Raw genomic sequence first — 25518 nt, forward strand, 5'->3', positions numbered from 1 at the left:
TTTGGGGCTCACAGCAATGCATTAATTCACTATATTGGCAAAATAAAAGCAATGTGCATTTGACAATGTGTCAAAGAGGTTGAAAGTTCTGAATTGTCAGCCTGCCCAGGACAAACTTGGAGAAGAAATAGTATGAGAAACATTTTCCTGGTCCTTGAGCAAATTTCTTGACTGCATTTACGTGTAGCATATTTAAAAATGAATGTGTCATGGCCAAATTGTGATGCAGTGTTATACGTACGGTAAACAAATCAGACCATGATTAAAATGATTTCTAGCCTGTTACTGTTACTGCTCAAACTGTATTTCACATTTGTATGAATAAGACATTTGTCTCCACTACTGCTCTTTGGAGTCACCTTCTTCAGCCTAAGATTTTCTCTTTCAATATACTGAAAAACATATGTTGGAAGAGTGTGACACATGCCAACTAAACCTTTATTTAATCCAATGCACTAGATATTGTTCCTCAACCAGTACAATTGTTTGACCTGTTGTTGGACATGTGGGAAGTGATTTTGCCTCCATGGGAAGTCAGTCTCAGTATTGCAAATCTCAAGACTGGGAGAGGCTGCCAGAGGTCTTGGCAATGATCTTGTTTGTTTATGTTAATGATACATATGTTTCAGAGAAAATGTAGTAATAATTTGATGTTTGAAATTCAATAAATACCTTTTTTAACCCTCAAGACACAAAACTGTGGTTTACGTGGTCAGTTTAAAAGTTTGGACAGTGTGAAGCAGCAGCTTGGTATTGCTGGGAAGAATCATTTGTGGTCAGTCATCCTCCCCTTGATAATTTAAGGTTAATAAATGAACATTGTGAGCTTTTGTTTCCACCAAATAGCCTGACCTTGGGAATTCATACAGTGATTAAATGTCTCCATTTTAAATTCTGGCTACATGTTATAACTTCTCCTTAAAAGTCTCCCAGAGAGACAAAACCAGTTTCGGTAATCAAACCACTTCATTTTCTGTTTAACACCACTCCCTTTATTGCCACTTAATCTCAGTAAGACCACACAGATATTTAAAACCCCAAATCCCAGTGTGGGAGAGCAGAGACATATTTCCTTTTTTCAACATTTCATTCCACTTTTTGCTCTCCTTGGCCACACAGATCTCTAAGACAACTCCTTGAGTAGTAGAACGGAAACACAGGAGAGACAGATTTCTGTTTATTCTCAGTCCACTTGGTCGACTCTCTTAGACCTTGAATATCTTCTGTAATGCCATAGAGACATAATATAAAGACCAGCCTTTTTTTCTAACTGGAGATGCATTTTACACTTGTTTGTCATGGGTAAAGCCATCCAATACTAATTTAGAGGGAAACAACATGTCAGATTTGCTTCATGATATCCCCTCTTCCTCAACAGAAACATCCCTGCATACAGTATGTGAAAACCAGATGCTCTTTTTTTTCAAAGATCAAATACTTTAGAAATCTAACAAATTTAGATTTACTGAAAGCGTTCTCAATACAAACATTTTTTTATTTTGGTTTATTACTGGTCTGGTTTTGTTTGGGTAGAGAAATGAGCCAGTGTGAAAGGGCAATATGATGATGTAAACTATTTCTTGTACTGCAGTGACATGGTTTACATCAGCTCTGCAGTGCCGTAAAGCACTAGAGGAAATGTTTGAGTGTCTGACTGCGAGTTTGAGAGGGACATGGGCCACACACAAAATGACAGATTTACTACACTCATTCACAACACATGCACTCGTAAAAACACAAGCACACATGCACATGTCCGTGCGTCGAAATCAGGAAAAGACATTCACTCACAAGGCAAAGAACCATTAACCTAGCCACTTGGATGGCATTCAACTCATCTCTTTTCACATCAACACACACCAGGCATGCACACATTTTGAACAGACACACACCAGACACAAATTGTGTAGATATGAGTTTGACCTTGTCGACTACAGAGAATGACACCCAGCTGATCCCTTCCTTCTCTGCTGACACCCGTTTTGTCAGCTGCTTCGGTTACAGACAGGAAAAAGGAAGTAGTCATGCCCTCTGCTTCCTCTGGACCTCTGTTTAGTACAGAAATGTCTTGATACTTGTTTCCTCAGGCACCACTTCTTTTGTTCTCACTCCAATGTATGCTTGAGTGTCTGGACCTTTGACATTATCCACTTGAATATCTTTGTTTCCATTTCAGGCCTTTTGTCTCCAGTTTCAGCTCTGCATACACAGCAGCTTAGTACGTTACAGAGTTTATTAAGTTAAATTCAGAGTTGGTGTCTTCATATCCCTTATGACTCAAGACTTACATTTCACATAACAATTACCCCTCACACCTTCATTTTGGCATCCAGACATTTCTGATGCTTTCCAAATCTTGACAAATTTCATTTGACCCGATTGTGATGAAACTCATTCTTGGCTGAAATCCAAAAATCAGAGATACGAGTCCTATGCGGGACACTGAGGATATCAAATTTCACGCTTTTCTTGGCCCTCATTACAAACATGTGGGATCAATAACCCTTGTTAAGAAATCATTTTGGTTCTCTTCAATATCCTGAAAATCAAATTTCTGCATTTGGATGACAGTTACCATTGCACTGTGTGATAAAGGGCCTTTGCTTGGTTTGTGTGTGTGTGTGTGTGTGTGTGTGTGTGTGTGTGTGTGTGTGTGTGTGTGTGTGTGTGTGTGTACTCTACAGTATGTGTGTATAATGTGTGCAAGAGTGAATGTTTAGATCCTGTACCTGGGCAGAAATATCTTGCTATATCATGGAGGTTAAGTAACAGAATGTAGTTCTCAATTTTCTTGTTAAATTGAAAGTTATACATGTTTTTTATCTGTAGGATCAGTATCCAAATTGAGAACATATAGCACTTTATTTACAAAATAGTACACAGACACCACAAGTTCCCCCTGGCAACTCTTTGAGTGAATATATATGATATTATACCTTTTCCCATATTACTTTTAATTTTTAATTTGTGTGTATGTATCTGTGTTTTGCAGACAGAGTGTGCCAACTTTGTTCGCCTCCTGCAGCCCTACAACCGGACCCACCTCCTGGCCTGTGGCACTGGGGCCTTCCAGCCTATGTGTGCCTTCATCTATGTGGGGCACAGAGGAGAGGTAAGCGGGTATGAAAATAGGCAGTGTGTGTCCACCGGGTACAGTATGTGTATGTGTGGGAGGGGATGGCTGCTGGTGAGAACTGGAGGGGGGGTGTACAAAGTATCGTGGGAGGGTGAATGGCTCAGCACATCAGTCATACACAGACAGACAAAATACACACAGCCACAAAGACACTACATGCAAAAGATAACAGTCAGTTGGTATTTTGAGGAAAACTCTGATATACAGCTGTCCCAGTATCTTAAAGGAAATGTTTGTAAACTGTAAATTATATTCACTTTTTAAGCACAATTTTTTTGAATCTGCTAAATGCTCCACTATGTTCACCAGCTAGTCGCTAACTTTGTCTTTCTGGCTTTTGGTGTTGGGTTAGTGAAGTGTACAGTTAACTTGTGTTTGCGGAAAATGGCTACCTACATAGATTTATGGTTTATTGGGGGATTGGTAAGAGCTGGGAAACTGGACTACACAGAAAATGAGCAGAATAGAAAACCCAATGGGGTCAGCATTGCAAGAAATTCTTTTATATTACACAGAGAAGTTTAGTTTTATGTGAAAAAGAGGAAAAAAAGCTTTGCACATAGCTTGCACTTTAGGGCTGGACAGCCACCACAAGCACTTGTTGTTAGGTTTTTCTGATTACATTTAGTTTAATGTTTAAATCAAATATATTGCTCGATGATGTTGAAAGTGTTACTGTAACATCTGACAAGTTGGTAAAGTAAATTCATTCTGATTAAAGTGAAACTCAGTCAATCCTAAGACTAGATAAAGTTACGAGGAATGGTTTTCTAACTAGTTCATATGAACAAACCATAAAGCAACATCTGCATTATTATGGCAGTGTAGAGACAGGATACCAGTATACATATATGAATATGTAGTACTGTACATCTGATATGATAAGGAATCAATGGGTGACCTCTAAGTAATCCTGTGGAGGAAACCAGCGAAATGGAGCAAATATGGTTGGTGCCAACACACAGCTCAGACTCTGCAGATCCCCAGGGTTCAAGGTTAAGCCTCAGCAGGCAGCTCTGCCATGAGTCTTTCTGTAGCGCTACTCAGCCGCAGCATTGGGTCCTCTATACATCCTTTCAACCTCACAGGCTGGCTCTCTACACAGCCACTTAGCTCAGTGGGACCCTCTGCAGAGGCTCACTCTTGGAGCCATTTGAAAGACAAGAATTAATGAATGGAGCTATTAAGACAGACTCGTAGCTTGCTGTTTCATGGCGGTCCAGCCCAGTGTGCTGCCCTGCCTGGCCCAGCAGGAGGGGGTCAAACTGGGCATGAGGAGACAGGAAAGCTGGATGTTGGCAAGGAGCTAAGGAAGGGGAAATGAGACATTGGGGAGGGAGAGTGCCAACCTTTTAGTTGGAAGAGTGTGTGTGTGTGTGTGTGTGTGTGTGTGTGTGTGTGTGTGTGTGTGTGTGTGTGTGTGTGTGTGTTCTTGTTTAACTATATTCGTGGGATCCAAAAACTGGGAATACAGTATACTTGTGGGGTCCGGACAGCTTTGTGGGGCCAAAATGCTGGACCCCACAACTTTAAATGGCTGTTTGAGGGTTAAGACTTGGTTTTACGATTAGGGATATAATTAGGTTATGGTTAGGGTGAGGGTAAGGGTTAAGGTTAGGCATTTAGTTGTGATGGTTAAGGTTAGGGTAAGGGGCTAGGGAATGCATTATGTCAATGACGGGTCCCCACAAAGATAGTGAGATGCACTATGTGTGTGTGTGTGTGTGTGTGTGTGTGTGGAGGATTGCGTGTGCACAAAGTACAGAAGGTGCATTGCAGCATTTTTGCAGCATTTTTTCTTCTTCTTGTGGATTTAGTTGCTCGTCACAGTGTGTGTGCTCTCCTTGGTGCCTTTTTCTGCCTCTCTCTCAATCTGTCATCCTCAGTGCGGTTTTTGGACTACGGGTTTTATTGCATGTGGTGAACAGCAGCGCATGTCTTACTATGCCCGTGCTGAATAACTTTAAGTCCAGTAACAATATACAGTGGTCTGCATGGTTGAGAACAAGGAAAATAAAAATTAGACATAGAAAAATAAGTCAGTGAAATCCTTGAAGGGTGGTAGTGGGCTAAAGGACAGAGCAGCCATATTATTAAAAAGTAGACCTACTGGGAACACAGGCGTTGCTGTCCAGAAACTTTATAGCAAAGCAGTTTAACTAACCAATTACTGGCAACCAATCAAGCCCTATGTGTATTTGTGTTGTGTTGCAGTGATTCAGCTATAGTCACAAATGTCTGCAGGTACAGGAGGGACTAGAATGTGCAAGAGCAGTTTAAGCGGCCCATAATCTTCATAGGTAAAGGAGTTTTAGTCATGAGTCAATGTGTAAAACCTTCTGTTGTTTATTAGTTTATGATGGGGAAGGTAGCGCTGCTCTCTTCAACTAACAAACACTGTGTGTATGTTAAGTTCAGTTTTATTTATATAGCACATTTAAAAACAACCATAGTTGACCAAAGTGCTTAACAAGCACAAAAAACTCAACCCAAATAGATAGTATACACAAACAATACACAATACAAAATAATCAACAGTTGAAAAGAGTCAAGGTATCAAAGCTCAACTTGAATTGAAAGCCAATGCATAGTAATGGGTCTTAAGCAAGGACTTGAATGTTTCAACATTGTGTTTGTATCTGTGCAGGTGTGCATGAAATGACTCCCACGTTGTGTCCGCCGTATCTGTGTTAAAACTCAGACCACCTCAGCTGTCCTGACTGATGTTAAGATACCAGTTGTCCTGCTTGTGTGTGAATGGACAACACCACAGGTAGCCTGTCCATTTATTTAACCAATCATTAACTGGTGGAGAACACACACCCGTCTGTTTGTCTGACCTCTCGAGGGAACACCTCGGACTGGACTCTGGGTGGGATGACCTATGACCTTCTAGGTGTTTCATCTCAGTTAGGGGCAGACAGACACGTAGTCTTTCTGTCTCTCTCGTGCCACCGCTCTCTGTCTCACTCTCGTGTTGCTGTCTGTTATACAAATTGTACGCAAAACTAATAAATGTAGCAACAATGTGAATAAGGCTCATTTTACATCAGCTGTGTTGAAGTGAAGAAATAGGCTCTCCTACTGTCAAACAATGTTTTGAAACATTTCTTGGTTTTGGAGCTGTTGTTGTTCTTTAGTGTCAGCTAATCTTAACTGAATTTCATGCTTTCATCCAAAGATGAAAACAAAGAAATGCATTTAGCAATATTTTAGTATTCCAACCAATTGACATACAGTCACGATGGAAAGATGCGTCAGTAGTTTTCATATTTCTGGGAGGTCGTCGGGTACAACATTTGAGAATCACTAAAACTATTATGAAATTGTTGCGCAATAAGATTTAGTTTCATCTAGCCAAAGAAAGCTGAAAAAAACTTACAGCAACTAAGTACTTTAGTGAACAAAATGTGTCACCCATATTGTTTTTCTTCGAGTGTAAAAATTATGTGACGCGCACATGCACATGTGCATGCGCGCGTCACATACACACATACAAACTTGAGCCCCCATGGTGAGTGACACAGCTGCCTGAGCACTGTCATCGATGGGAAAATAAACCACCATATTACAGTGACGACATAGAGAGGGCTAGACCTCACACACACAAACATGAATACACACACACACACACACACACACACACACACACACACACACACACACACACACACACACACACAGTCAAGCAAAACAAATGGCACAAACTTGAACATATAAACATGCAGAGATACAGACAGAAACACACACAAACATGATGAAAGACATGCACGGTCAAGCATGGAAGCAAATGTGTAGAAAGACACATTGAAACACACACACGAGGAAGCAGATATTTATATGCACCTAACAACAACTGACAGATTGAAAAAAAGACATTCAAAGCTGAACACATGCACACACATTAGAACACACAAATAGCTGACTGGCCTCCTCAACAGAGTCACATTGTAGACTAAAGCAGTTCCAATGCTCCATTTTTCAGTAAAAGCCCACTTTTACTTCGCAGTTGTGCTTTTTGGCACTCAGAAAGCAAGTTGCTGAGTAACTCACTTCCTCTCACCATAATGGCAGACTTCCACGACAACCTCAGTAAGTGCTACACATGGGACACAAGTCCTTTGAGAAAAAAAGCTTATGAATTAAGGTGGATAAACAAGTGGACTAAAAGGAGTTAAAGCATGATCAAAAATGTATTGCTTATAAATCCCTCATTTATTTTCCCCATGTTGCCTTTGGATCAAAGCCCTACAAACTGGAGCTTTTCTGTAATATTTCCTCCATATTTCCTCCATTTTTTTCTATTACCATAACTCTTAATCAGCTCTTGTCTCTCACTCTGTCTCTAACTTTATCATTGTCGTTTATTTTCTGTCTTTCACTTTCTTTCAACGGAGAAGAATGATATGCAAAGAAGATTTAGCGAGAGAGCAAGCTTCCCATGCTTTCACCAGAGTGAGAGTTGAGTGGTGAGAGAGGGAGCCCAGCTAATAGTTGACTTGACAATGAGGAAAAGGCCAAGTACAACAGCATTTCAAATGAGGTCTGTTGGTTGGCCAAGTTGCCTTTGAGATGCTTGAAGGGAGTCCCAAATGTAGACTTTTAAACATTTAACATTTAAAAAAAAAAACACTCTAGACTAAATGTGTGGCTGAGTTTTATCCAATGTTAAACTGTAAATAATAAAAATGGACAATTAACAAAAAATTGCCATTTAAGGACTCAAAGATAAAACTTGGGACCCTTGACAGATGTTTCGACTCATCAAATTTAAAAGGGCAGCCCTGGTTTATATTTGCTGAATTGTATACATTCAGTAGCATCAACCTTTACTTCATCAAAGCATGAACAGAGAGGGAGGACAAGATGGGAGGGAGATAGAGAAGAAGATGAGAGGTTGGAAAGAGCTGGGAGTACAAAAGGTGGATGTCTGCTTTGTTCAACTCAGTAGGACAGAGGAAGAGAGATGGGGGGAAAGAAAGCAGCAGCCAAAAAGCTGTTTTATGACTGGGTAATACGTTATTAAAACTGAAAAATCAAATTTTCCCTTCCTTCTGCAAATCTTGCATGGACTGTATTCTGTTTCTTTTAATACAAAGACAGAAGGACAAGGAAGATGCCTTCACCGTCCTAGTAAACAAATGTGTTTTGACAAATTTGTCAAATTAGACCAAGTAAGGCTGTAGCAGGAAAACTTCTGGGTGTAGCCTATTGAGCAAGGATGCCTTTTATGGCTGAAAACAATCCCTTTTTTCATTTGTAAGTGGATAAATGTGCTATTTTATCTGATTTTAAGGCAGCTGATTTAGAGTCAAGATTGTGGTCAGTGTTAGGTATCAATTTTGAAAAGGGGTACAGTTTAAAAAAGTAAACTCAATTTCTCACAAGTTAAATTATACAAATGTGCATATATGTGTGTCAGTAGTCACTTGTCAGTATTGTTTTGTAGTAGGGGTCCTGGTGTATTTTGCTTGGCACAGCTGAGTATAATGGCCTAGATGTCTCTCTCTCTCTCTCTCTCTCTCTCTCTCTCTCTCTCTCTCTCTCTCTCTCTCTCTCTCTCTCTCTCTCTCTCTCTCTGTATTGCAGCACTTGTGTGTATTTATCTTGGCAGAGTTTGGCCAAAGTGATTCTGACAATCTAATCAGCTGCATAGGCAGCAGCACAATTCCTCTGGATCATAATGAGATAACACAGACACATGCATACACACACATACACATACACACACACACACACACACACACACACACACACACACACACACACACACTCACACACTCACACACTCGGACATGAAGTGACATTAACTCAGGGAACAACTCATTCAAAGGAATGAGATGGAGAGCCGAAAACAGATGGAAATATTAGCAGAAATTCAAGATAGAGAGAGGATGAAAGTGATGAGATAGATGGAAGAAAGAAGGAAAAAAGATTCACTGGGCGACAAAACAAATAAACTACACATTTGCAAAATGAAATTATTATACCGTGCATAAAGTCAAGTGAAAAGGACAAAATAAATCCTCATAAATCACATTGATGTATAGGACTGAACGAATAGAGCAAGATCTGAAATTTGATTAAGTGTGAGCGTGTGTATAAGCATTGTGAGTGCTGGTGGGCTGCACATGTGCACTTTGACACCTGTAAAACTAATTCAAACCTCTTTACGAAGATTCAAAAAGCTACATGTGGATGAAATAAGAAATGAACTGTCTCTCCTTATTTCCTGAGACCTGTTGGATATGCCAGTGTATATATAATATTTTGCCGTGTTTCTGACAATAACAATTTGCCATGTCCATGTTGCTCAGCACGAGTGAGTATGTGTTGGTGCACGTACAGAACTTAGTGTGCGTGGGTGTGCGTATTGTCCACTGTGTTACAGTATTTTTACCCCGCTGACTTCAATGTCATCATTTCCTCTGATCTCCGTCCAATCAAAGTAACAATACTCCATTGTCTATAAGAAGAACAGAGAGTCGCACACACAGAGTTCACTGTGAGGACACTTAAATCAGTAATGTGGAATCTAACAGTAGGTCTTACTGTAGGTCCTGCCGCCTTGCATTCCCTTTGTATCCCTAAAAGATGACTACGTTTGGACTCGCATTGATCATGCCTGGTAGCCTTGTACACTGATGTCGTTGAAGTGGGAGTTAGAAAGGCTTAAAACAAAAAGTCTTTTGTCCACAGTGACCCTGTTTTGACCTGGCAAATCACACAATCCAAGGATGTGGCCAGTGTTCGTCAGGTGAACTTGACTAACTGGTGAATGACGAAGAAAGAACCACTCTGTTATTTTAATTGCTTCCTTACTTCTACACTTGAGTCAGAAAAAAGAATTTGACTGCAGTTGATGTTCAATGGCGATCCATAAAATCCTGAAGTACAAGATTTTGTTGTTTTTGTTTTTGTTTTTTTTTTGGGGGGGGGGGGGGGCACTTCTTTACTTGATTTTTTATCGATCATTCTGGAAACTCAGGTCTTCTATTTTTTCCAAACAGGCTATTGTTGTTGCTGAAAACATGAATCACATCACTTACTGTGCAGTAGGATTTTTTTCCCCAAAAAAGACATGCCACTCTTCACAGCAAATGAAAAAGGTTTCATGAATATGGCATTGGTTCTGTCAAGTTGGCAAGACAGAGTGGAATTCTTGTTACATGTAAATGCCATGGATCATGACTATATATTTACTTGGTCAGTTACTGCACAGTATGTGTTCAATGAGTTTTATGACCCTAAGGGTCATGAAACCTGTTCTCATATAAACTGTCACAATTAGTTTTCTGTTGATAAAGTCTGAATTTTTTTGATGTAGTTTTTATTTGATAACATTGTTATGTACTTTGTTTTCATTTGTTACCCTGCTGGCTACGCAATATACAGTCCAGCTCTCAGGGTTGATCTGCTTTGGGAACCATGTGGGAAACTTGTTTCTGAACTCTGGCAACTACACTGATCCTTTATTTCCTTGTTTCTCAGACAGCGTCTTATTTCTCAGACAGACACAGAGTTCAGTGGAAGGACAAATAAATCTGAAACATAGGGTGAAGCTTAAAACAGCTAGTTGTTGAGCTAGTTGATGCATTCTGTCTTACATTACATGCTGGAATGAATTACTTATAATCCTCCAATCGTCTTTTTCCTCCACAGCATGTGTTCACCATGGACCCTACAAATGTGGAGAATGGACGAGGGAAGGTTCCACATGACCCCAGCCTCCCCTTCGCTAGCACCTTCAGTGGTACGCCCCATGATGTTTTGCCTTTTAACAATTTCTGAAGTGGTTTATGGAGCTAATATGGATTGGGAACCAGTTTCCACAGGTTATTTGGCCCAAACTGTTGCACGTCATACCCTTTTCCTCTTGTTTCCCGTCTGCCTCTTCACTGTCAACTGTCAAAATAATAAAAGACAATAATAATAATAAAGGCAAACATGAGAAAACTTACTGAGGATATAAGGTCCAAAGAGGTGGTTGTTCTATCGCTATCCCATTGCACAAAGTCTGTAATAACAAAATACAAATTTCACAAGTTAACCCACTGTGACAAAGCTATCAAATTAAGGCTGGCCTTTTTGTAGTTTGGTATTCTCTATCTGCCACATCTAACTACTTAAAATGCCAAGCACAGATGGTCTGTTTCTACACATTTCACCTCTCTGCACAGATCTCTGCTCTCTGTTTTGAAATGATAATACCCTAAAGAGCAGCAACATTTGGCTCTGACACATGCATACATGCACACACTCTGGAGCTGTGCTGAGTAGGTTAAATAGTCCTGGGTTTTTCTCTCTGAATGTCATTAGGTATTTAGTTTGTGAAATAGTGCTGATTTATACCAGTGATAGACAGTTCTGGGAGCCTCTAAGGCAGGAGGTGTGCATGTGTGTGCAGCCCTCCTTCACCTTCACCTTCCTCTCACTGTAGCTGGGTGCTTTGAGCAGCATAATTGATCCCACAAAGCATCATACAGTATTTGGCAGGAAATTGTTCAATTACAGCCAAATATATTCAGTAGATCGGACTTCAGCAGAGACATACTGTACTGTGGACATACATACAGAACAATCCACATAACCAAGGAATGCCATTTGCCTGCAGAAGCTTACGTTTATTGTAGAAAGACTGATTTTGAATTGTACATGCAGGGAGAGGAAGGTTTGTTCACCTGCACCGGTTAAAATGTCACAGTTTAAAAAATATAAAAGTGGAAAACACTGACTCAGCAGATCTGTTAGCCTCCGCATGGTCAACAGGGTTGTGTAAGATGATCAGATAGCTGGAATGTAAGCTCCTGACAGGACTGAGTCTGGCAAACTGCTATATTTAGTTTCTGTCTCTGACCGTGACCACTGACCTCTCTATGGATTTTCTTCATCAGGGATCATTGGCCTCTGCTACATACCAGCACCCATTTTCATCCTTTCTCTGATGTAAAGTACACCAACCTTTAAACTAATCTGTAAAATGAGAAACAAATAATGAGACAACCGAGTAGACATACATGGGCCGACAGAAAAAAACAAACAGGCATACAAATAGAGCTTGACAAACATATTACAGCATATCAAGAAAAAAAAGAGAAAGAGATCCCAATAATAAAACAGTAAAAGATGATGAAAGTCCTATTCATCAGCTATCAGCCCCCTGTTGCATTCCTCTTCTCAATTTCAGAATCTGCTCCCAAAATACACAAAGCTGAACTGGCCCTGTCATCACTAATTATTGTATCTACATTTGTCTGTTCACGTTTGCTTGTGTGAAAATGAGTTTGGGTTGTATGTATGTGTGTTTGCATCTGTTTGGCAAAGAAGGATGTGCGTGTTTCCATTATTGCAGCCAAATTATATTAGCTAAGAATTAATTTTACACCAATGAGGTCACTGTCAGTGGCCAGATTCATTTTCTACATTGGTCACAATGTTGAGAAAAATAACAGTTGTGTTTTTTTCAACAAATAGGCTTCTTTTTTTTTTTTTTAAAGGCTCTCATAACTCTCTTATAACTTAATTATCTGACCGGTGTTGTTGTTATTTTTGTCTCCGAACTAGCTGAGATTGCTGTCTTTTCTGATGACCGATAACCCTGGCTGCTAAAGGCTTTTCCAAGGTTCATTTCCTCAACGTGCTTCAGGAAAGATTTTTATATCTATTTGCAGGAAAATCCATTTTCTGAATTCTTGAAATTTCAACTGAGTCCATGCTTATGGTCTCAGTGGAGGATGTACTGTATGGAGTGTGTTTGAGTTTGGGTTTCAGATTACTCTCCCGGTTTTTTCTATATTGGATGTCTTCGATTTCATCTTTCCTTCCCTTCCTCATTTGCCTGAACCGCAACGTTTTTCTCTGTCACCCTTGATTTCATTATTGTTTTTTTCTGTGCCAAACTTTTTATTTCCCCTAATCTCTTTTCTTTTATTGCTACTGTTTTTTTTGTTTTTTTTTTACATTTGCTCCTTCTTCTCCAATCCCTTCCACCTCTTTCATTCTGACCCTCCTCTGTCCTTTCTGTTGTATTTATCCATTCTTTTCCTCCCCTACCTCTATCTGCTAAACTTATCCTCTGTCTCCCACCATCTCCGTCTCCCTCTCTATAGGTGATGAGTTGTATACAGGACTGACGGCAGATTTCCTGGGTAGAGACTCTGTGATCCTGAGGAGTATGGGAGGACGCTCCACCATGAGGACAGAGACTGACCAGAAACTTCTTCATGGTAATGCTTCACTGTTTTGTCAACTTATTACTACATTCAATACAGTAATGAGACAATGCAAAGTAAACCACATAGTTTTCCATATCTGGACCTTGGTGTGTATTATCATAATTATCTTATGCAATTTTTAAACTCATCATCAGGTCAATTTGAACAGTGAGAGTTAATCAATACATGATGTGTAATATTCTTTGCACAACATTTTAATCAACACTTGCCAGCCAATCAGAACCTGGTGTTTTTCCCAGGCCATAGTATAATACTTAAATAAACCACTTACATTGTGTGTACGATAAGAATGTTATATTAAAAGTGTTTTATGTGAGATATTCATATAAAAAAACACATTCACATGTTGGACACTGGTATGACCATGAAAAACTGACTAACTAACTAACTAACTAACTAACTAACTAACTATTACATTTGTCTTTGTGTCACCAGGTTAAATGTTGAAGGAAATCATCTGTACTGATTTACAGCACAAAATATTAAAACTCTCAAAGCTTCTTTGGTGAAAGGCGTAAAGACGATGATGGCAGTAAATAAATGTTTATCCTTATAAGTGTACACAAGCAGTGCCATGCAGGGAAGTGAGGGAGACCATATTGTTTTTGTCTCATAAAACAACAGGGTCTATTGTAATATATGGTATTTTTCAGTAGCTAGCTGGACTCTGCTGTTATGAAAAGAACTTCTCTTTTCTTGAAATGAATTACTTTCTCCTTTCATACTAACGTCCACCTCTCTTCCTTCTTACATCTTCCTCGGCAGACCCTAAGTTCATCGCTGCCCATCTCATCCCAGACAACGACGACAGAGACAATGATAAAGTGTATTTCTTCTTCACTGAGAAGGCCACAGAGGCAGGGGACAGGGAGGGGGCCATACATACACGAGTCGGACGAGTGTGTGCGGTGAGATACTTCATAATTCTTTATTTGTACACATTTATTTTGTGATACAGTACATGCTGATGTTTCTAGTATTAAGGCTGCAACAGTCAACCGGTATCTAGACGTACATATACTTTTATTTGACAAGGTTTTGAGAAATCTATCATTGAGTCGTGTGCTGTCACTATTCCAGTGGAGGTGAATTTTGTTAGTGTTGCTTAAAGCATTAAAAAATGACATGAAAAACTCAACAGAAGTTGTCTCTCCAGAAACAATGTCCCAGTTACTCAGGATAATCCAAAAACCCCAGTTAGAAACAGATGTACACAGAAAGATTTAGAGATGATCTGTTGGCAGGTTGGCGATGAGTGAAGCCAGATGGCCGGGTGAGCTACAATGCTTGTCCTTATGACCATGCAAATATCCAGTCCCAGGAATGAGACATCTGCAGGGGTGTTTCACTTGAGGAGCAGGTTGTGATCTGGAAGATTCTGGGAGTACTTTGGGGCTTTCATGTTTTCTGGAGAATTAGTTATGGGTCTTAAATTTTGATTCTACACCAGGCATTTCAGCCTGATGTAGAGAGTCACACTTCCACTAAAGTCCACTGGAAGAGGATATATGAAAAGAAACATATGGTGAAAAGGTGAGCAAGAAAGAGACAGTAATTTAAATGTAGGGGTATTTTTCTACATGGTAACATATGTCTGCAGGGTTAACTTCCCAGGACATGGAGGTAATGGTTTTATGGGTTTATCCTGCTATTGTGACAGTTCCAAACCTTTTTGTGGTGACGGCATCGTGATTTTCAGCATCATATGAATTCTTTATCCTACCAAAACCCACACAGCTGTCAAATTGGCCAACTGTGATCCCAATCTGCACGCTCTCTCACATTCTGTCACGCATTGATTTGTCTTAGAAAACCAAATGTGTGCTGTGTGCACAATACACAAATATAGGTATGCATAGAAGAATACAAACACACACACACACACACACACACACACACACAGCTGCAGGATTTCCTTAGAGACTGTTTGACTGTGCCAGAAAAGTTTGCAGAAACTTCTCAGACAAAATCCCCACCCTTAGTTTGTCATTCTCATCTCCATCTCTCTTACTCCTCTTTCTCTTCCTATGCGTATTATAGTATTTTCTCTTCAGCCTCTTTTTCTTCCTCAGGCGAATCTGAATAATTGTCGTCCCTTCCCATGTGGTGCTTCTTGCCAGGAAGCCCATTATCACCGCTGATCCTCATCACACACACACACAAACGTCAATGCATGCACACTTTCACACATAGAAAATGTTTGTTTTTTTAAATTTTGATGAATAGGGGACAGTAAAGGACATACACACACATGCATACAGTTCTCGGTCCCGACACATTTATTCTCTGTAAATGACAAAAGACTGTGCAAACATCTTCAAAAGAGTAAAAACCAGTACTTCCACTGCCACTGTTGCCTCAAAAAACGTCATTGCCTTATCTGTAAGTTTAAGCTCAATATCCTGATACTGTATATTGTCCTAAAATTGGGGGACAATGTACAAGTCCGGCACTGTTTCACCCACTTCAACCTTAAAGCTGATGTAACCTCAATGTTTAAATCCAAATCCAGTGTGCTGGAGTACAGAGCCATAACAGTAACATTGTGTACTTGGAAATGAATAGGCAGCTCTGTTTCATTGTGTTTACTGTCTTTTCTGGTAGAATGATGTTGGAGGTCAGAGAGTGCTGGTGAACAAGTGGAGTACCTTCATCAAAGCCAGACTGGTCTGCTCTGTACCTGGACCTCACGGAATCGACACACACTTTAACCAACTGGGTGAGATACACACAAACTTTTTTGAACAAAGCTTATGTCCCTGAACACATGCAGCAGCGTGCCACAGATATGCACACAGACTATTTACACACACTTGTCCTCTTCCACAAACAAAAGGCATACAAGCACACATTCCCACATTATAGTGTATGTAACACACATACTGGATGGCATTGTTTTTTTATATACAACAGAGGATATTTTTCTGCTGCGGACCAAGGATGAGAGGAACCCAGATGTCTATGCGATCTTCAGCTCCATCAGGTGAATAACCATGAAGCTTCATACTCTGTGTATATACAGTACACAATGACATCACTGTTGAGTGTGGCTACAAGTGCACCAGAGCACGCCCATCAGTGATGCTGGGTGTTCAGCCTGGTTTGTTACTCAAGTGATGATGGTTTAATTGTGTGATTTCACTGACTTACAACTAATGAAATTGTTGTTGCTGTTAGGCTGTATGACCATCATTGATGCACATAGTTAAAACATAGAAATATGTACCTTCATGTTTGCCTTTATTTTCAACAATTCCTTACAAGGTCATGTTTCTTGCAAATTAAACTGATCTTCCCACATTTTATGTCAAATATTAAACCTGAATAATAAAGGTATTGGTGGACATTCAACTGTATATCCCCCCTCTCTCCTCTACAGTAATGTGTTCCAGGGTTTTGCCGTGTGTGTTTACCGTATGGCTGACATCAGAGAAGCCTTCAACGGACCCTTTGCCCATAAAGAGGGCCCCGACTACCAGTGGGGGGCCTACGAAGGCAGGGTCCCTTATCCAAGACCAGGCGTGGTGAGTAAAGTATATCACCTCTAACTCTAAATGTACTCAAATGTTTTGGTTGCCCAACCTTAACTGTACCTTAACCATATTGTACTTGCCATGACCACAATATTTCCAGATGATTTTACAAGACAACATTACAGTATAAGGAAACATAAGATGTCCTACTCTTCATATGCTGATGACACACAGTTTTACATTTCTTTAGCCTCTGCTGATTTCAGACCTATAAACAAGCTGGTAAACTGTGTCCAGAATGTTTTTCCTTGTTGGTAATTAAATAAAGACAAGAACAAGATACTTACTTCATAGGTTCGAAAAAATAGAGACATGAAATTAAACATTCAAACTCATATTCACTGTTTCTTAAATAATATTCAGCAGGTCAAGAACCTCAGATTTGTTTTAAATGCTGACCTAAACATTACCATAGAAACATAACTCAATCAACTTTTATTAATTTACTTTATTTATTTATCTATCTATCTGTCAGGGACAACACATTCATTTACAGTAATATCATGTAAATGTGCCAGATTCAGCCAAAAGGCTCATTTTAATCTCTACTTATCAATTGTTCAAAAATGTACATGTATATCTCAAAGAAACTGACTCTGAGAAACAGATTAATGCATTCATTTCACACAGCAATTCTATTTTTGTTGATAACAAAAAGGAAGGCTCAAGCTCATTTTACAACACAGCAGCAGCACAACAAACTGCAGCCCCCAAAATGATCATACAGTTGAATCAACATCTCTCTAAAACAGGTTCAACAAAAACTGAACGTTCATGTCCAAGAAAGTCCAGTAACTTAGATTTTCTAAAGACATAATGTGAGTGGCACATCCTCTTAGATGAAGTGGTTACTCAGGCCTACTGTGTGTGCTAGAATAGAGAGTAAATTAAACTACTGTATGTGGTAGTGCAGCTGTGGTGACTATACACAGTACAGAGCCTTCTCCTGGTTTACATCCTGACTCTCAGTGGAGCTCTGTCATGTTCTCTCAACCACATCACTGTAATTCATACACACAAACACACGCGTGTAAGGCAACACACATACACACGATCACGTTGCGCTGGTACTTCCACCTCATTACCAGAGTGCAGGAGAGCGTATGGAAGCAGAAGAAATATGAATAATGTGAGAACAGAGCAGACACCTCTGTGGTTTCACTCCGCTGACTCTCTGATTAACAGGAATGTCTTGGCCCGAAACTGAGAGTATAAGAGAGAGAGAGAGGGAAGGAAGAAGTAGAGGAAGAGAGGAAAAAGGTGAAGATGATGAAGAGGCACAGATTAGCTGGAGTTAAAATATTCACTATATTCTCTATATTCTCTATGACCTAGATTTCTGTATTGCTGGCACCAGACAGAACATTAAACTTTTGTTTTTCCCTGGCTTTTCCATTAGTAACATATTACATCTTGATGCTGTGTAATATTCATCATGTCTCCTTACTCACCCAGGAATGGAAAATAAAAGCTCAGTTTATATGAGAGAGAATTGTTGGATTTATCCTCCTTAGGTATTTATCTTGGATCGACATATTACTTCACATTGTTTAAATGTGTGCCAGAACTCATTCTGTAATAGAGGGAATGATGGGATAGTCTAGATTTTAGAGCTTTAATGGTAATCCTACCTGGAATGAATTTTGTGAGGCATTTGTCTGCCTGCTTCTGTCATCCACACTGACATCTAATTTCAACCTAAAAGCCTCATGTTTGATACTTAAATATCAAGCTTCTGCGTTGCTATCACAATGATTTTATCCTTTATGATCCATACAGCATTTAATTTACCTGGGTATTTCTATTGGATTGATTTCTGACATGAAAATTACTTTCACAGCCTGTTTTAAATCAATAGTACTATATTATACTGTCACCTCGATAATCAGAGCATCATCTGCACATTTTTCTGCCTCCTGCCTGCACTGACAGTTCGGCTTGAATTTGAAGTGTCATACTTTCAACCATAAAGGCTTTAGATGTTGAACTTAACTATCCTTTCCTGATTGAGTCAGAACCCAACTATCTGTTTAGGGATTGTCAACTGTCTTCTTTGGTTTGAGATATTACAGGATATAATTAATGTTCTTAGTTCAAACAGAGGCTTCTGCTAACCTATTTATATGTCTGTCTAACATACAGGCATACTCCCTTTTTCGTCATAGTGTTGTTTTCTTCCACTGAACCTACATTTAAGTACCAGTAGTAACCAGTGGGTATTTAATTGGTACCTGATTCATACAGCAAAATTACACTGTAAATCGCAGGCTGTATTATAAAGTGTTACCAAAAATGGATTTTGTTGTGTTTGTGTTGTGACACAGAACGCTTGCAGAAGAGTGAAACCACAACTAGAGAGATTGATATAGGCATGAAGAAAGTCATTTTCCAGGATTTGAACCTCAACTAATCTCTCTTTCCTCTGCTGGGTCTGTTTGTTATAATGGAGCAATTTCCCAAATGCAATACAAAAGGGCTTACATACAATGCATACTGTGCTTAACACACATACGTGCAATCATGCTCAAATACACACTAATAATGGACGTGAATAGAAGTCTGCCAAATATGCTCACCTCTTCTCTCTCTCTCTCTCATTAATCCTCACTTGGCTCTCAGTTGGAGATGGAAAGCAGTCGGCCTGATGCAGCAAAGTTTGGATGAGTTGACAAGAGATTTTGGAGCTGTTCCAGTTTAGGTTTTATGCACTGTGCAAACAGATGCAGAGTAGTTTAGAGAGCAGTTTAAAACACTGGCATATCAAGAATGTTGCATTGAGTGGTCAGGAAATCTTAAATGTTGAAGAAACATAGTCCCTTAAGTTCCAAAAGGAAAGTGCAAAAGATTATGTTGTTTTGTTTCTGTGTGTAAAAGTAACAATTATGTTGATTTTAGCATACAGCTTACTCGAGTTAGATAAAGTTATGCTTGGAACCCATTTTGAATTATACACAACCATCACAATTCATATGCTACTTTTTGTAAAATCTCATACTGTAAAGGCATGTACATTTTTTACGAAGCATTTGTAGTTAGCAAGTTGGAGTATTGAGGTTGGATTTTCTTACACATTCCACACCTTCTGCAATAAATTGTAATTGACACCATTTAGTAAGCCATACTCAGAGGAACGTACTATTATCAATCGTTTGTGCAGATTTGAGTCCAACGTCCCCGCACAGTTTATTTCCCCCCTCTGAAATTTAATCCAGACCATTACAGAGCTATTGTGTGGATCGGTTTCTGTTGTGATAAGCAAAAGTAACAATATTTCTACCATATGGTAGTACAGTCTGGGACACCAATATCAGGCAATGAGATTTATACAAATACCTATAAATACCTATAACTGCTCTCTCAAGAATCTCGTCTGTATAAGAGACTCTGTCTCAGTTAAATTCAACCTGTTCTCTCAGACTTAATTTGTGATATTTGTCAACTAATGACTTTGACATATGCTTTCATTTTAGTCAGTCACTGTTTCTGTTTCACTTTGCTTCTTTCATCCACATCCCTCTGTCTTCCCAACCGCCCCCTTCATGAAATGATCAGTTTGTTTGCTTCTTAGGCTCTTAGGTAGTTTCAAAGTATTTCAAATCTTGAGTGAAAGTATCATTCACCAGAGCAGCTAATCTGATCTTGCAGCTCCCTGGTTTATTTCCATGTGACTCTCTTAATATCAACCCCAAAAGACTAGATTGGAGTCTTGTGAGCCCGGGCAGTAACTCTGCAAAGGTCAAGTCTGCCCTCTCTCTCCACTGCTGCAGTCATTGATCTTAATTCACAAAACTTTGGCTTCTTTGCAACGAATTGCTTATCAGAATGAGCAAACCCAACGGTCATATGGTTCGCATACATGTCTTTATTTGGACATTGTTCAGCCCTCTAAATTATTTGAGTGATACAGTGTCTCAGCCAAGTACCAGCACATTCATTTTTCTCATACAGTGACACAAATGGGCTGATTTTAACTAACTCTGCTTCTATAGAGCTGTTTCCAAACACATAACTTTACAACTGTGGTTTTGAACTGTCATCCAAAGTTTTCAGGCACAGTAAAACTGCTAATGAGGGTTCTTTGAGAAGTCTTTAAAACCTTAATTAGGCCACATTTTCTTGGAAAACCCACCTCCAGTGAAGGATAATGGTGGGAATGTAGAGTCATGGTGGAAAATGCCCAGAGCTTTACTTTCTTCTGTCTTGCTTCTGTTTGTCTAGCTTTCTCATCTCTCCCTCTGCCCCTCCAGTGCCCTAGTAAAATCACCAACCAGCCAGGCAGAGAGTTTGGCAGCACAAAGGACTTCCCTGATTCAGTGTTGCAGTTTGCCCGCAGTCACCCATTGATGTGGCGGCCGGTGTATCCCGCTCTGCGCCAGCCTGTGCTTGTTAAGGCCAACATTCCTTACAAGCTGAAGCAAATCGTGGTGGACCGGGTCGAGGCAGAGGACGGGCTGTATGACGTCATGTTCATCGGCACAGGTAATACGAGTATGAATATGAATACAGCCCTCTGGGGAAATTGGAATATTGTGGCAGAGAACAGGTTCCAGTTCTGTCACTTATAGTGTGTGTTTGTGTCTTTCAGACGTTGGCACAGTATTGAAGGTAATTGCCCTGCACAGTGGAAACAGCCTGGAAACAGAGGAGGTCACACTGGAGGAGCTGCAAGTCTTCAAAGTAGGTTTTTACTCCATCAGGTGTCTTTATTAATTTTCTCTATTCTCTGCTTCTTCCTAAATCATTGTTTTTTTAGGCCATCTTGAAGAAGCGGCTATACATCATTATAGATGACATTTCTTTCACTGTGTCTCTTAAACCCTCTTTATAGTCAAAATATAAGGAACCACAAAGATGTCTTAAAAGAAAACCTAATCACAGTTTTTCCTCCTCATTTTGTTCTGAAATCTAAATTGTAAGCCTTTTCACACATTGTGAAACACCTAAGGTCAACATATTTTTATTATTGCAGGTGCCAACTCCAATTACATCGATGGACATATCCGTGAAAAGGGTAAGTTAATATAACTGTAATTACTAAATTAATGCTCCCTTCTATTAACTGTTTTACCAGCATCATGGCTTACGCCGTTTTTTCTCCTCTTATGATTTTAAACAGCAAGCCCTGTATGTGGGCTCTCCAGCAGGTGTGGCGCAGGTGAAGCTGCATCGCTGTGAGACTTATGGGAAAGCATGTGCCGAGTGCTGCCTGGCCAGAGACCCTTACTGCGCCTGGGATGGATCATTGTGCGCACGGTACACGCCCAACAGCAAACGACGCTACCGCAGACAAGACATCAGGCATGGAAACCCCGTGCTGCAGTGTGTAGATCAGAATCTGAGTGGTAAGTGTGACTACCTACTTAGACCCTTCTTTTGTACCATCTTTGTTCCTCATGCAGGACTATTTCTTGGTTGGGTGCAGTGACTTCCCTGACAGCCCCTGGTGAGGTAATAGTCCCTTGTTAAACTGCAACTTTTTGTTTTTACACTTTGGCTTTTGTACAGATTAAACAAACAAAGATATAACTTTACAATTAGTGAACCAGGTTAAGTGTTTCCTCCTGCTTCCAGTCTTTACGGGTATGCTAAGCTAAGGTTGCTAACAGGCTGCTGGCTGTAACTTGAGTGGTAACAATCTTAATCTAAATATTCTATCACCTAGATAACTGACACTTTTCATAGAGAACTTACTACAATTAATGCACATTTTCCTCTTTATAACTGCTCATTGTCCTGGTTTTGAGGTCATGTTCTGAATTCTTTTAGCTAAGCATTTCGTCTTGTAGGTCTAGACAAGGGTGGTGCTCTCTTCACTCTAAACTATTTAGCTGTGGATAGGAAGAAGACCAGTGAGACTCCACTCTTATGTTTACTGTCTGTGAGTCTGTAAACACCTGACGTCCAAGGGAAGATGCTATTGGACAAGTGCCAGCCTGTGTTTGAATGAAGATTGTATGTGTTTGTGTTTGTAAGGGTCAGTGTACAGTATGCCTTTGAGCCTTTTTTTCAGGATAAAAGCCATGTTGAAAGAGTGTTTATGTGAGAAGTCTGATTTGTAGTCTGGCAGTTTATCCTAGCTGTGTGGGACAGATGTGCAGTATATATTAGACAGAAAATGTTAACTCCTCAATAATATGTCTGTTTACACACTACATCATTCAGTGCATGTACGTAAAACACATCCTTGTATGTATTTCTAGGGCGAGATGAGAGGGCGAGCGAGCAAGCTGTAAGATTGAAATATAAGCTCAAACTGAGGTTATCTAAGCCATCAGTGATCATATGAAAAGTAAGAACTAACAAAAAGTAGAAAGACAAATGAGTCGGAGAAAATGGATAAAAGAGATGTGGAGGTGAGGGTACGAAAAGTGTGAAGACAGACAAAAAGGAGAAAAAGGAGACTGTGGAGAGGGAGAAGAAAGGATGTGTGCATGTGTTGGATGTGTTTGCTCACCTGACTGTAGGTATGTTGCTGAGGTGATGAAATATGCCTCCCTCAAGGCCTGTGAATGAACCTACATTTTATGCAGTTTCATTGTGCCAAGGTGTCAAGTTGGTGTTGAAGTAAAACTCCCAGAGGCATGTGTTTTCTTTGCTAAGACTGAAATAATGTTAGCTATTTGTTAGGGATTTATTATAAATGGGTACTCACATGGCAGTGAACTTTTCACAAGGTACAGGCCAGTGTTGTAGTACTCAAAACCGGTCTCAAGACCACTTTTTGAAGGTCTCTGCCTCATTTTTCTCAAATTTTTACTTGGTCTCGTCTCGATGAAGAGGACTCTGGATTTTATTTCAAGAAACATAAAGAAATGTAAGCTAAGTGTAAGTGACTCTAGCGAAGCTAGCTAGCTAAAGTTATGAATCTGCCTCTGTACCAAAACTTCAGAAATCTCTTCACCCCTAACCCAAAGTGATTTAGCAAATATTAGCTATACATATTAGCTAGTTATGTAAATACTGTATGTTATAGTTGTTTGGTCTTGTCTTGGTCTTGATACACTCTGGTCTTGGTAATGACTTGGTCTCGGTTTAGGTGGTCTTGACTACAACACTGGTACAGGCAAAGATGCTGCCTGGTTCACTAACTGTGTCTCCATATCATCATTATATCACACTTATATCTGTATTTTCTGAGGTTTGCAGTTCAGATTGCAACTTTCTTTGTGTACAGTACATTGTAGGTCGTATTTGGGATTGATGTTTTGAGAAATATGCTTTTTTGCTTTCTTGCAGAGAGTGAGATGAGAAGACCGCTATCACTCTCATGTCTGTACAGGCTGCAAACAGGGGTAAAAGATAGCCTGGCTCTGTCTAATGGTAAAATAAATCTGCTTACCAACACATTTATAACTCACTAATTAAGTGAGTTAGGTGTATTTTGTTACCTTTGGACAGAGCCTGGCCACCTGTTTCCAGTCTTTATGCTAAGCTAACCAGCTACTGGCTCCAGCTTCATATCGCATGTGCATTTAACTGAGAGTGGTATTGATCTTACCATCTAAATCTCGTCAAGAAAGCAAAAAAGGGTATTTCCAGAGATATTCGTTTAAATTAATTTTGCCTTACTTTCTTTTGAGATTTAACTTGACTGACACGTCTTCATTTCTTGTTTTAGTTGGGGATGTGTGTAACTGTCTCACATGCACATGGTTCAATGTGTTGCTCAAGAGAACTTTAGGCTCACTTGATGGATGCTTACATACATTTAACACATACGATAGGTGTCTGTAAAAAGGATCTTACCCATAAAGGGAGTCGTCATTTTCATTTTTTTCACAATCTTTCAAATCATCTCTCTAAACCAGAAGACCTAGATGTGACAGAAGACAGGGTGGTGTATGGGACAGAGAACAACAGCTCCTTCCTGGAGTGTGTTCCTCGCTCTCCACAAGCTACTGTCTCCTGGCTCGTCCAACGTGATGACCGCAAGGAAGAGGTAAGATGATAAGTAAATAGCCAACAGATCAAAATCAAGATAAAGATAACAAAATGCCACCCTTTCTTATATGATGGGAGGAAGGTGGGGAGCCTTGAAAGACAGATGAGGGGCCAATGGTGGCCCGAGTAACTGCCTTTAACTGCTGGAGTAAATGCCTTTAAAAGTGAGATTTGTGCATGAATTTGGCACATGGTTGACACATTTGACAGCCATTTGACATATGGTTGAAATTAAGCAGTTATATTTCAAAGGAAAATGCACAACCACTCTTTCTCTTGGATAAACAGTGAATTTAAACCTTGACCACATGCCACTGAAAGCTGAAGTGTAACTCAATGTCTACCTGCCACTATGACTTAAACACAGTGTTACAAAGTCGTTTAAAAAGGGACTTAGATACTTATGTTTCTGCGTACGCCCTCAGCCACAGTAAACATTCATTTGTTTGAGGGTATGTTTCTCCGAGCTTAACCGAGTGCCTCGGTCAGCCATTCAAGTATTAAAGCATTACCACCCCTCTCCGTTTCCTTGCAAATAAACATTTGGCTGCTACTCCAGCTGACGAGGCTGCCATGTTTGTGTTGGCACAGAGGGATAGTTCGACAAGCAAAGGGATGGAATCTGAAGACGGGGGAAGTAGGGAAAATAGAGAAACTAGTGTTATAAATGAAT

The 25518-nt window shown here is 39.8% G+C and overlaps 1 protein-coding gene across 2 annotated transcripts in view; it reads left to right on the forward strand.

The window, feature by feature from the left end:
- The window catches only part of sema3bl (sema domain, immunoglobulin domain (Ig), short basic domain, secreted, (semaphorin) 3bl), a 69182-nt gene that overhangs the window by 38609 nt on the left and 5055 nt on the right, over positions 1 to 25518 (forward strand). Inside the window, exons 4-15 of one of the 2 annotated variants that reach the window (XM_031286434.2) lie at positions 2993 to 3112; positions 10799 to 10889; positions 13246 to 13362; positions 14137 to 14279; positions 15976 to 16090; positions 16285 to 16354; positions 16751 to 16895; positions 21152 to 21383; positions 21490 to 21581; positions 21874 to 21915; positions 22021 to 22246; positions 24713 to 24843. In XM_031286434.2, the coding sequence (XP_031142294.1) occupies positions 2993 to 3112; positions 10799 to 10889; positions 13246 to 13362; positions 14137 to 14279; positions 15976 to 16090; positions 16285 to 16354; positions 16751 to 16895; positions 21152 to 21383; positions 21490 to 21581; positions 21874 to 21915; positions 22021 to 22246; positions 24713 to 24843 (1524 nt within the window). The remainder of the gene's footprint in view (positions 1 to 2992; positions 3113 to 10798; positions 10890 to 13245; positions 13363 to 14136; positions 14280 to 15975; positions 16091 to 16284; positions 16355 to 16750; positions 16896 to 21151; positions 21384 to 21489; positions 21582 to 21873; positions 21916 to 22020; positions 22247 to 24712; positions 24844 to 25518) is intronic. The other variant, XM_031286435.2, reaches the window with a different exon arrangement.

The sequence above is a fragment of the Sander lucioperca genome, chromosome 12, assembly GCF_008315115.2.
Source record: "Sander lucioperca isolate FBNREF2018 chromosome 12, SLUC_FBN_1.2, whole genome shotgun sequence".
Classification (NCBI taxonomy): Eukaryota; Metazoa; Chordata; class Actinopteri; order Perciformes; family Percidae; genus Sander; species Sander lucioperca.